The 13,800-nt window shown below is 39.7% G+C and overlaps 1 protein-coding gene across 1 annotated transcript in view; it reads left to right on the plus strand.

Moving 5' to 3' along the window:
* The window catches only part of PDCD1LG2 (programmed cell death 1 ligand 2), a 132,235-nt gene that overhangs the window by 79,141 nt on the left and 39,294 nt on the right, over positions 1-13,800 (plus strand). The window contains exon 6 of the mRNA XM_023758422.1: positions 10,192-10,260. Within this exon, the coding sequence (XP_023614190.1) occupies positions 10,192-10,260 (69 nt within the window). The remainder of the gene's footprint in view (positions 1-10,191; positions 10,261-13,800) is intronic.

Below are 13,800 nucleotides of genomic sequence, written 5' to 3' on the forward strand. Positions count from 1 at the left end.
TATCCACTCATCTACTGATGGATACTTGAGCTGCTTCCAAATCCTGGCTACTGTAAATAATGCTGCAATGAACATAGGGGTGCATATATTCTTTCTAATTAGTGTTTTTGGGTTTCTTCAGATATATTCCCAGAACTGGAATCAAATCACTGGGTCATAAGGCATTTCCATTTTTAATCTGTTGAAGTGACTTAAAAGAAAGAGAGGCCCGGCCAACATGGCTCAGGGGTTGAGTGTCCACCTATGAACCAGAAGATCACAGTTCGATGCCCGGTCAGGGCATATGCCCAAGTTGTGAGCTGGATCCCCAGTGGGGGATGTACAGGAAGCAGTCTATCGATGATTCTCTCTCATTGATGTTTCTGTCTCTCTATCCCTCTCCCTTCCTCTCTGAAATCAATAAAAAATATGTTTTTAAAATATTACCTATTTTTAAAAAAGATAGGTAAATTTCCTCCTGAAAGTGATCATTAAAACTACCAATTAACTGAACACAAGACAGTTTCACATAGAGACAGTAATAATCTGCTTTGACTTCCTCTACTCTTTTGGGTTTAGACTTGAGGGTTTCAGGTGTCTAGATATGCGTTGCTGGGCTGTGGGTACCTGCCACAAATTGGGTTCTCAGGGAAGCTGATTCTGAGGCAGAGATTAGGGAACAGGAGGTGTATTAGGAAGTCCTCTTAGGATCAAACCAGGCCTGGCTAAGGCCAACATTGAAAGAGAGCTGTGTCCTCCGCCCCAGCACAAGGGGGTGATGAATCAAGGGGGATATAAGACCCAGCTTTTCCTCTCTAATCTGTATCAATTCTGAAGGATGTGTGTTCATTTTAATTAAGGGCACGTTTTTTAACCAAGGGTCTGTAAGTATTCGTAGCTAAACATTTTTTTAAATTTTGCAATTTCAATTATAATCTTCATTATCAGGAAGTGATTTAGAAAAATACTGCATTGTACTGAAATAAACTACATATTTATTATCTTAGAGACCTAAAAAAATAGCATTTTCTGATTTCTGGAAAATAGTATCACCTTTCTCTAAGTTTCCTTTTGTTTGATGTCTTTATGTGGCTTCAAAGGGCTCCCCATGCCCTCTGCACCACTTCCCAAATCTGTTCTTGCTATTAATGTTTAGTAACAAAGAAAAACCTAAACAGGACCCACCTGACTTTTATATCCTGTACGGCCGAACTGTAATGAAAGTTTGAGTCTTTCCAAAAGTCTGGTCTTCACACCGTGGAGGAAAAACAGTTTGGGGAAAAAATGCTTTGAACATGTGAACCATGTAATTTCATCTGAACTACGGAATTCCAAAAATACTTGCTTATTGAAAGGGAAGTTACATTTTTGTGTTAGAACTTGCTGTGGAGAGGGATAAGCACTAGTTCTTCCCTCCCTTCCTTTTTCTCGTAAACATAAGAATTAAACACTGTCTGAGTAGCTGGGGAGGAAAATAGTGTGGAGAAGGTAAGCTGGACCCTGAGGTGAGCTTGCCCTAGATTCTAGAACCTACTTTTGTTGGAGATGTATCTACTCTGCTATTGAGCCCCACTCAGCTGGAGACAATTCCCTCCCCCTGAGGATAATTCAGGGGTCTGGCCATGTCTTTAAGACGAGTTGGACAGAGTCCCAGAGATTTCATCAGTTCTGCTCACTGGTGCCAGTGTACACACCGTACCAGTAGCAAGACTGGAACTTTTGGGTCTCTGCTGGGCAGCCTGGTCAAACAGTACTTTTTTTTTTTTTTTTTTTTTTTTTTTTTAGTTAATCCTCACCCGGGATATTTTTCCATTATTTATTTTTTATTTTTTTATTTTGTAGAGAGTAGAAGGGAGGGGGAGAAACAGAGAGAGAAACATCGATGCGAGAAAGACACATAGATTGGTTGCCTCCTGCACACACGCCCTGACCAAGGCCGGGATGGAGCCTGCATCCGAGGTAGGTACCCTTGACTGGAAGCGAACCTGGGACCCTTCAGTCTGTGGGCCGACGCTCTATCCACTGAAGCCAAATGGCTGGGGCAAGCAGAACATTTTAAGGTTCTGTTTGGTTTTAGGTCTCTGTAAGGTCATCGGGTGTTAGTAATAATATTAATAACTTGAATTTGAAGGAATGTGTACTATGTGCCTGTTGCAAACAATACTGGATACTTTTACATGAATTACATTATTCAATCCCCACAACAATCCTTTGCGGAATTTGAAGCTTGGAGAAGAACCCAGATTTTGGAAACAATCAGTCTGACTCCAGAACCTTTCTTCACCCCTATTCTGTGAGCCCTGGCATTTGATAATGGGTCTCAGTGTTCCAGATTGAAATCTCAGACACCCGTGGAGCATGGGGCCCTGCCCATGTCTCCTCAGGGCTTTACCAACAGCCAGCAGCGGCAGCACCTTGCAATGGCTTTCTCTAGTGGCTAGAGGTCCAACTGTGAGCATGGAGGCTGGGTGTGTGGAGACTTAATGCCTCCCAGAGCAGCCCTTAACTAATAATTGATTAGAGTTGGTGTACAGGGGTGGGCAAACGTAGGTTTACCATTGTAACGTGAATAAATAATACCATAATTAATAAATAATAATACAAAAATAAACTGTTTCATGTTCTCAGGACTGCAAACCTACATTTGCCCATCCCTGAATACATCTCCAGCTCCCTCGATTCTCAGGCAGAATAACTAAGAGACATGGGTTCTACACTGATTCCCAGCATTCCCCAGAGGGACTGAGCACCTGTTATCCATAGTGCCAACATGCTTGAAAACACTGCCTTTATTGGCCGTCCTCCCTCCCTTCTATTACATCCCTGATGGCATTTCCTGAGGTCACCACCAAAATAAACTATTTGTTGGTGTATTCTTGTCTCAAGGTCGGCTTCTTGGGGAACTAAAGTGAAGACAAAGATTAAAGGAAAGATGGGTCTTTAAAGGAGGAGCACCCAGGTGGAGGAGGTGCTGCGTTGCTGGAAGGGAGAGCCCGGGGTTGCATCTGTGGGACGCAGCCTCTCATAGATGGGCCCCTGTTCTCGAAGGTGAGGTGTCTTGGTGAGACAGGAGAGAAAGGTTTTGGAGGATTATTGAATTTTGACCCACTGAGTGTTTCGTTGACAGCTCGGTTGGGTGGAGCTTTTATCAGAAGTTCTCTTTTGCTCCATTCTTTATTTACGTTGGTCCAACATTTAATAAGAAATAAGACACCCCACCACGGGGGCTCAGTGGTTGACCGTCAACTTATGAACCAGGGGGTTATGAACCAGGGGGTCACAGTTCCATTCCTGGTCAGGGCACATGTTGACTTGATCCCCTGTAGGGGGCGTGCAGGAGGCAGCCGATTAATGATTCTCTCTTGTCATTGAGGTTTCTATCTCTCCCTCTCCCTTCCTCTCTGAAATCAATAAAAATATATTTTAAAAAAAGAAACCAGGAAATACAACCATTAGTAACGAATGCCAACATGTTCTCAATAGAGCATTGAGGAAGTAATAATGAGTAAATGAAAGACAAGTGCACAGTGTCTAATTCTGGAGGCCTTATAACTTACCTACATAGTCTGAACATAATAATGTATGTGCCATTAACTGAAGCTGAATTGAGCTCGTTTGCCAAGTTTATTACACTTAAAGGATAGTTTCTCAACTTGTGACTCCATGGTCTTTTTTTATTAACTGGACTTCCAGTGGTGCCAAATGTATTTTCAGGGACTAAAATGGGCTTTGGGAAACTCTTGCTTTGTTTGATTGTGTATAGTTAGTGAGAAAGTAAGTTTGTGAGGTTAATGGCATCGTAAAGTATTAACACACTTGCATTCACACATTTTAATTCCTTGGCTGTCTTTGAATAAATATATTCAAATTTGTACCTGCATTAAGTTTCGCCTGAAACTAGACATTTTAAAAATGTATTATATGGCCTGAATAAGTTTGTTTTAAAACTTTTGCTTGGGGGTATTGTTATGAGTGCTTTCATGATTAACAAACTTAGAAATGTCCTGTAGATAAGATGATAAAACCTTAAGTAAATGTTTCTTCTAGCCACAAGAGGGAACTGTATGAGCAGTAGTAGGATATTTCGAGATAATTTTCAGAGGATCGCAGCACACATTCTGCATTCCTTGAGTCTTGAAGCATCCCAGTGTGCTTGCCACATTTCAGTCAAACAATATTTCCACCAGAGATTTGGGTGGGTTACAGAGCTGAATAATACCTTACTGCTTTTTAAAATTTTTGTATGCTTTCTTGTTTCAAGTATTACACATGTCTCCTTTTTCCCCCATCGACCCCTCCCTGGCCACTCTCACCGCCCCCTCAGCACATGCTCCCCCTGCACCCCCGTGTCCGTGTGTAATGCTTATATACATACGTACAAGTCCTTTGGTTGATCTCTTATCACCCTGCCCCCACTCCCCTGCTTTGCCTCTCCGTACTGCTTTTTAACAGGTAAACTGATTTTTATCTGCTTGACCATGAAGAACACGGACTTAACAACAAAGTATACACAGGCAATGGCCAACTTCCTTTTGTAATCCACACACCCCCTTATATAAACCCATCTGTTTGCTCCAGACTGGTCAAGGTAAAAACATGGAAGGACCTCTTGCCATCCTTGTCAATTTTCTTGTCCTTTCCACAGAGGAGTCCTAAGACAGCCTCTGGAAACAATGTGCTTGCTTGGGATTGGGGAAGGGTAGATTGAGGGGAGACGTGGGGATACTATGTTCCATTCCTCAGGGTCCTGCAGAAGCTTTTCCTCTGATGGGAAGCAACAGGCAAGGCAGCACAAGGCAAGAACACAATCAAGTTCTCGAGATCTTTGAAGGAAAGTAAGAGCCTGCAGTGCATCACATGGGTGTTTTTAGGGAGTGACTTGGGTAGGGAGAGATTCTTCATTTGGTGAATCACATATTGTTTGAAGGATAATGTTAAAATACTATCCAATGTGCTTAGAGGTTAATTCCTTGATTCATTTATAACCTTTAACATCAATACATGGGTGATATGTTTCTACTGCTTATTTTCAAGAATTTACATGACCTTGTCCATACATTGTTGTTTTCATTTAAAAAAATATATTTTTATTTATTTCAGAGAGGAAGGGAGTGGGGGAGAGAGATAGAAACATCAATGATGAGATAGAACCACTGATTGGCTGCCTCCCGTACCGCACCCCCACCCCCCGGGGATCAGCCCACAACTCGGCCAGGTGCCCTTGACTGGAATCAAACCCGGGACCCTTAAGTCTGAAGGCTGATGCTCTATCCACGAGCCAAACGAGTTAGGGCTATTATTTTCATTTTTGCTTAAGACACAATGAATGTTATTCTCCAGGTGAATATGGAAATCCTGATTTCATTCATTAATTTTTCTGCATGAAAAATTGGGTAAGAAAAAAGTTCTTAAGAATTAAGAAAAGGTAGTTAAGTAACTAGAAGTATTGTGTATATTTAGTTAGTGGGAAAGTAAGTTTATGAAAAGAGGCAGTATAGTGAAGTTTTTTAAGTGGTGAGGTTCTCGGTTTAAGTTTTGACCATCACTTCCTAACTCTGTAAACCTTGAGCCTCTCTAAGCCTCACTTTCTTCATTTGTAGAAATAGGGATAATAATAACTACCTCGTGTAATTGTTTAGAGGGTATGTGTTAAGTCAAGTGCTTAAAGTAGTAGCTAGCACATAGATGCTGATGATTTGTGTCACAGCACCAATCATCAGGAAGTTCTTCATGGCTAATCCAAAACATACTGCTAAGGGCATGGATTTACTCTGAGCTCTTGGTTTCCAGCATTAAAAAAAACAAAACCAAAAAAAAAAACAAAAGAAAAATCTGAAAAGATGAGTATTATCACCATCTTCACTTTACAGATGAGGAATAGTTAGGAGTAGCTTGCAGGGGTCCTCAAACTACGGCCCGCAGGCCACATGCAAATACAAATATTGTATTTGTTCCCGTTTTGTTTTTTTACTTCAAAATAAGATATGTGCAGTGTGCATAGGAATTTGTTCATAGTTTTTTTTTTAAACTATAGTCCGGCCCTCCAATGGTCTGAGGGACAGTGAACTGGCCCCCTGTTTAAAAAGTTTGAGGACCCCTTGGAGGGCTAGTAGGGCCATATGAAGGTGATCAGCATGGACCAGGAAGCCCATCAGCAGGGGCTCAATCATGATGTTGCTATTGAATGACCTAAGATCCTTTCAACCATTTGATCTCATCGGGTCTCTATAGCAGGGTTGTTCTATCCTTCAGATAGCTCTTTTATCAGGAAATCAGGAAAATCTAGAATTGCTGGAGGAGGAGTCATGCCCACATTTCTTAGAAATCCAGTGGACTTTCTGACTTGTTTACATGCTGGTAGGAAAATTGGGAGATTTAGTAGAAAAATTCTAGCCTGAATATAAAGACAGCACTGAGAGGGGGTACTTTAGCTTATTTAATCTTAATCAACTCTTTATGGACCTTATTAATATGCATGAGAAGTCATCAGGGTATTTGTTTAAAAAGCTAATTCTTGGGACCATACCATCAAGAAATTTTGATTAAGGTAACCTGGGACTTGGCTAAGAAATCTGCATTTTAAATGTACAGCCAGGTAATTCTGATGTAGGCGATGGGTGGACCACACTTTGAGAAAACTAATCTCAATTAATATAATTTTTAAAAATAGCACTTACTATTTTCTGATTATAAAATTAAAAATTAGAAAATGCTAAGAATGGCCCTGGCCCATGTGGCTCAACTGGTTGAGCATCGTCCCACACACCAAGAAGTCACTGGTTTGATTCCCCGCCAGAGCACATGCCCAGGTTGCTGGCTCCATCCCCAGTAGGTAGCCGGTTAATGTTTCCCTCGCATTGGTGTTTCTCCCTCCCTCTCCCTCTCCCTTCTTCTATTAGAAAAAGGAGTGGGGGGAGTCAATAAAAAATATATAAAAGAAAATGCTAAGAATAAAATTTTTTTTTAACCATTCAATAATTGTACTTTTTAGCGATGACTATTATAAATCTATTGCTGGCTATCCCTCTAATCTTTTTTAAAAAAAATATGCAGCCACTTTTCCATATATCTTTTCAGGTACTTATAATCAAGTTTATTGAGTATTCAATTTGATAGATATGTTCCTTTTATATTAATCCTTTAGTGGTTTTATAAATTATTTCTATGAAATACATATAAATTCATACTATGAAATTCACTTATATTTCTGTTGGGTCTGGAAATTGGACTATATAATATTTAAGGTCCATTCTGACTAAGAGGTCATACTTGTAAGATTCTTGCAATCCTTTCAGCATAAAGATAAACTATGTTCATAATTGATGGATAATATAAAATTATATAATCCAAAACTTGAACTCAAAGTTTTGCCTTGAACTTTATCTTTTGGTGTACACCTGCTGATGAGACATTGCATTTCTTCAAAAATGACATACACCATGGACACAGACAATAGGATTGTGAAGGCCTGGGGTGAGGGCAAGGGCGAGCTAGAAGAGGTAAAGGGGGCAAAAAGGGTACATTCATAATACTTTCAACAATAAAGATTTTTTAAAAGATATATAAATGACCAAGTATGTGAAAAAATGTTCAGCATCACTAATAATCACAGTTATGCAAATCAAAACCAAAATAGATATGATCTTACACATCCATCTAGATGGCTAGTATAAAAAAAAACAGCAAATAACAGGTGTTGGTGAGGATATGGAGAAATTGGAACCTTTGTGAGCTACTGGTAAGATTATAAAATGGTGCAACTTCTATGGAGAACAGTATGGAGGTTCCTAAAAAATTAAAAATAGAACTACCATATAATCCAGCAATCCCACCTCTGGGTATTTACCCAAAAAGAATTGAAAGCAGGAACTTGAATAGTTATTTGTACAGCAATGTTCATAGCAGCTTCATTCACAATAGCCAAAATGTAGAAGCTACCCAAGTAGCCACCACTGGATGAATGGATAATCAAATGTCATATATATACTAAGTGAGAAAGCCAGTCACAAAAAGACAAATTCTGTATGGTCCCACTTATCTGAGGCATCTGAAGTAGTCAAATTCACAGAAACAGAAAGTAGAATGGTGGGGAGAGGGAAAAGAGAAGTTATTGTTTAATGTATACAGAGTTTCAGTTTTGCAAGAAAAAAAGTTCTTATGATCTGTTTCACAACAATGCTATTGAACTGTACATTTAAAAATGGTTGAGGTGGTAAATTTTGTTTTGTGTTTACCACATTAGAAGAATATAAATTGTAAAAAAAAAGATAATAAAAAGAGCAATGTTGCTCTTTTATAATATTTCGACTGTCACACAAAACATAACAGTTTGGTTTGATAAAAATTTCATGGAACTTGTTAATTAATACATAAGAATAATTGAATGAGAATAAGACAGAAGCCCAAACTATTATATGCCAGAATAGTTTGTTACAACTGGGCACTAAATTTGACTCATTAATAAATACAGGAAATAATGGGATAGTGCAATGAATATGAATTTTGGCCCAAATTAATGAAGGCATATATGTCTAAATAGAGAGGGAGGAGGAGGAGGAGGAGGAGGAGGAGGTGGAGGAGGAGGAGGAGTGGGAGGAGGAGGAGGAAGAGGTAGAGAAGGAGGAAGAAGAGAGAAAGATCTGATTAGAATTGTGGTGAACTTTTTATTGCTTCACATTGTAAGGTTAAATGTTTTTTCTTTCCAACTCCTCTTGCTATTTTAATAAAGAATGCACACAGAAATTCAGGTATAGCATTTTTTTATACTGGAAACTCATTGAGACATAGTCAAACAGAACAATTGCTTTTGTTGGCTGCTAATTTGAATGGAATCAGGTCTGTTTCCAACGATGTTTTAATTTCTAAAAAGACTGAAGTTAAGAGAAAGAATCATGATTCTTTCCCCATTTTGCTTGATTAGGAACAAGGTGCTTCTTCGCTTTATTTCCCATTGAGGCTTATTAATAAGAAACCATCCTGCCTTTATGGTTAATTAAAAGTTTTCAAGTTATAGTTAACACTGTTTACTGTAAGGAGGATTGTGGACAAGGTAGACTGGTTAGTCACAAATGACCAGAGTGACTAAGATGTTCTTCTTAATTTAAAGGTTTACACTTTCTATTATTGAAAATTTCAACCATATAGAAAAGGAGCATGAATAACACACTGAATTCCCAAGAACCCATCACTTAGCTTCAAAAATTATCAACTCATAGCCAACCTTGTTTCATATATATTTCCAACTTCTCCACTCACCCCCAGATTATTTTGAAGCAAAACACAGATATCATATCGTTTAAGTTGAAATATTCATTACCAATCTTCAGAAGGGGAAAAACGATAATCAAGAATCCAGCATAGCCCTAGCTGGTTTGGCTCATTGGATAGATAGAGCGTCGGCCTGCGAACTGAAGGGTCCCAGGTTCGATTCTGGTCAAGGGCACATGCCCGGGTTGTGGGCACGATCCCCAGTAGGGGGCGTGCAGGAGGCAGCCGGTCCATGATTCTCTCTCATCATGGATGTTTCTCTCTCTCTCTCTCTCTCCCTCTCCCTTCCTCTCTGAAATCAATAAAAAATATATTCAAAAAAAAGAATCCAGCATAGTCACATATGAACTATTTTTGTTAAATAAATCATATATATGTATATATAGGTATATATATATATATATATATATATATATATATATATATCCTCCATATATATATGAAGAACAGGGACATTTTCAGTGGTCACTTAACATATATGGTAGTGTGGTGGCCACACACACACACACACACAGTCTAACCCAGAAGCAAATACATCGGACGCACATAATGAAAGTATAGTAAGTTTGAATATTAAAAGCATATTGAAGAGTCATAAACTAAAGCAACATCATCGTCAGTAAATATTACCATCAGCTCTTATGGAGGTCACCAAAGACTGGGAGTAGTGTGCTCAGAACCAAGTTCTGGTTCCAGTCCTGTGCTGTCATCAGAAGTCTGTGACTGTGTGAAGGACACAGGGCCTACTTTCAGTCTTGTGACTTGGTGCCTTTTCTCTGAACCCTCCCCTCACCAGTCTTGGGACTGTGCCTGAAATGCCACATTACAACATCACTCCCAATGGTTTGCCAGCACTGCTGGGCCCACTGAGAGCAGGACAATTGGGACATTTTCAGTCATGAGCAATTTAACTCTGTTTTACGTAACTTTTTTTCCTCATTGCAGAAGTCGTGACTTCATTACAGACAATTTGGAAAATACAAAAAAGAACATCACAAACACCTGCAATCAGTGGTAAGCACCAATATTATAGAGCATTTTCTTCCCTTTTTTTTTCTAAGCACTTTTTGTGTGTGTGTGTGAACATAGGATATTTTACATACTGTCTTTAATCTGCTTTCATTACTTCAGAGTATATAGTGAAATACTTCTATATAGTTAAATATTCTTTCCCAAGATAATTTTTTATTCTTACAAAATATTCCATTGTAAGGAAGGACTATAATTAATGTCTTTTGGGAAACATTTAGATTATTTCCTTTTAGCTACACCTTTGTGCGGTGCACTGTTAAAGCTAAAGCTCTGTACATATCAGTGTTTATTTCCTTAGAAAATAATCATAGGAAAAAAATAATTGGGGCCAAGGGTATGTATATTTTTAAGATCTCTCTCTTTTGTTAGATGTAATGCTAACTGCCCTTTAGAAAAATTGCACCAAATTATATTCTCACCAAGAGTTTATAAATGTACATGTTCCTGTGTACCCTTACCAACATTATTTCTTCTTTTTTTTCTCCCCACTTATTTTTGATTTCAGAGAGGAAGGGAGAGGGAGAGAGATATAGAAACACCAATGATGAGAGATAACCATTGATCGGCTGCCTCATGGCCCCTATTAGGGATCAGGCCAAAACCTGGGCATGTACCCTGACCTGGAATCCAACTGCAACCTCCTGATTCATAGATTGGTGCTCTATCACTGAGCCACATCAGCTGGGCCCAACATTATTTCTTGTAATAAAAAAAAAGCCTGTTAGTTTATGAAAACATGCACATATTAATTTTCTTTTATCCATTTAGTCTTAGTTCAGAATAGAGTTTAATAAGTTTGACTAGAGTGTGATAGTGATGGGGTAGGGGAAGGAGGAGAAGCAAAATCCAGGATATGGGAACTGCTAATGGATTTTATAAAAGAACACTAGTGTCCCGGTGCACATTGAAAGGAAATTAGAAGAAATATTTTAATATTGCTATTCGCCCTTTCTCTATAGTAGAAATGTCAACCAAATTCATGATCGACAATGACAGATGGAAACACATGTGTGTGATTGGCGCCAGTGAGAGCTTTATATGTATCGCGCATGCTCGAGTCCACTTAGCCTTTTATATATATAGAATAAACTTGCTTAATTAGACCTGCTTTCTGATTTAGCTAAACTTTTTCCAGCCCAGTGAAGCACCCCAACTTCTCTTCCAGGTAATTGTCAGCAACACAGCAGTAAATATCAACACGAAGCAGATTATTATTGTAGATCACGCAGGGAGAACAAAGGGTAAAATATTTAACTGTAGCAGTGTTTGACCATATTCTGTGCAGTGAGAAAACCTGAAGTCATTTTCAAGGTCCACCATTTCTTACTTCTTTCCAGTTGGGTCAAGTTTCTAAACTTTCTAAATCTCCGTTTTCCAGCTAATGAAAAGAAAATAGGATTCTACCAAGTCTCCTTTCTACCTACTCCAGGACTTCTGTGAGGATCAAACGAGATGAGGCATGTGAAAATGCTTCACAAACATTTGGTTAAAGTGTAAAATGTTTCCACCTGGGTATAAAGCAAGTCCTGTTCCTGGGCTGAAGAAACTCCAAGGAGGCTAGTCACTAGGGAGAGGAATCTGGGCATTGCTACGTGACGTCACTACCCGGTGCCCACAGCCACCGTTTCTGGGCTGGGCTGGGCTGTGGGCTGCATTTTGTGCTATGGGTTCTTGGCAGCGTTGGCTGCGATTTGGCAGGATGTTGCTCCAGGGTGGTGGTGGGGCCTGTGTCCCACTTGGGGAAGCCGAGTGTTGGTTTGTCAGAGCCAGGTCCATGGTGCCATTTCCTTTTAAATGGCCAGTGCGCATCATGGCAACTCCTGTGTTGAGTGTCTTCCCCCTGGTGGTCAGTACACATCATAGCTACTGGTCAGACAGACACTTAGCCTTTCATATATATAGATTGGAATGATACTTAAAAGGTGAAAAATACAGTCCATAAGGTTTCCATCACAATGGGGGAACTCTTTTTTTTTTTTAAAGTATATTTTATTGATTTTTCACAGAGAGGAAAGGAGAGAGATAGAGAGTTAGAAACATCGATGAGAGAGAAACATCGATCAGCTGCCTCCTACACATCTCCTACTGGGGATGTGCCTGCAACCCAGGTACATGCCCTTGACCGGAATAGAACCTGGGACCCTTCAGTCCGCAGGCCGACGCTCTATCCACTGAGCCAAACCGGTTTCGGCTGGGGGAACTCTTAAGTAAAGGGTTGTGAAGAGTCAGATATTTTACTCACACCCCCTCCCCCCCACCCCTGCTCAGCGAGAAAGATCCAGAGAATCTCCCCCTCTCCCTCTCACTGAAAGAAGCAACGACCACAAGTCAGTTCAATCCAGTCTAAAAATCACCGGGTCTGTAGAAGGAAGACAAGTTCTTTTCCACCCCTGTGACCTGAGGCTCTTCTACCACTCTGGCCCTGTTTCCTCATTAAGAAATTGAGGGTGACATCACACCTACCTTGAAGATTTACTGTGGAACTAAATCAAGTCATACATTTGAAAATATTTTGTAAACCTTAACTGTTACAAAGGAGTGTGGCAGATGAATTAAATGCTAAAGTCATCAAAACAAGTGAAGTTAAAACTGACTGCAACAAGTTACTCAGAAGTTCCTTGAACTGCAGGAGGGCAGAAAGATGCTCACACTGAGGAGTCTGAGAACAAAGACCCTCTGACCAAGAGCTGAGACAGATACAGTCTCAGTAAAATTGCCAGTGGAATTGCTGCAATGTAACTTATGTTCATGTCCCCTCTCTTTCTGCCAAGTGCATAAATGAACCTGAGTAAGTTAGAAGAAAGTATGATGCAACTGTTATTGTACAATTTTATATTGGCAAGTCGAGAAACCTCTCTGGGCTTCTTTATTTGCCTAATGGTGTAGTTCCGCTGGATCAGGGTTTCATCCAATATTTCATTTGACAATTATTTTCATTGTTTACTATTCTTACTATAGTCCAGGCTGCTGTGCTGGCTTGGGGGGTGGGAGGACCACCAGGAAGGAGACACAGTCTCGCAGTCTGACCACAAGAGGCCCGCGAGTGGTGAAACAGTTTCAACTTTGATTTGAGGAAGCTGGTTCTCTGATCACCTTCTGGGGAATGCCGCGAATGTTTAGGAGAATTATGTAAAGTTACATATTTTGTTATGAATATTAGCTACAATGCTACCTCTGATATGGATTAAGTTACTGACGTTTTTTGTTGTTTATGTTGCCACTTTTTATTCGAGTTAACCTCTTGTTTTCAACCTGGGCTAACGCAAGTGTTTTTAATTGAAAAGTAATATACACATATAGAAAAATTCAAAATGTTCTAAAAAGGTAAACAATGAGAAACAAGTCTTTTATTCTAGACCCCCCCTCTCCTCCCACTCCACACTCTATCCCCCACTCGTGCTATCCTCCTATTCACAGGTAATCGGTGAGTCTAAAATGCTTTACAACAGTGGTTCTCAACCTTGGCTGCACATTCGAATCACCCTGGGAATCTTTTTTAAAATCCTGATTTTCTGGGCCCTC

The sequence above is a fragment of the Myotis lucifugus genome, unplaced genomic scaffold (assembly GCF_000147115.1).
Source record: "Myotis lucifugus unplaced genomic scaffold, Myoluc2.0 scaffold_130, whole genome shotgun sequence".
Classification (NCBI taxonomy): domain Eukaryota; kingdom Metazoa; phylum Chordata; class Mammalia; order Chiroptera; family Vespertilionidae; genus Myotis; species Myotis lucifugus.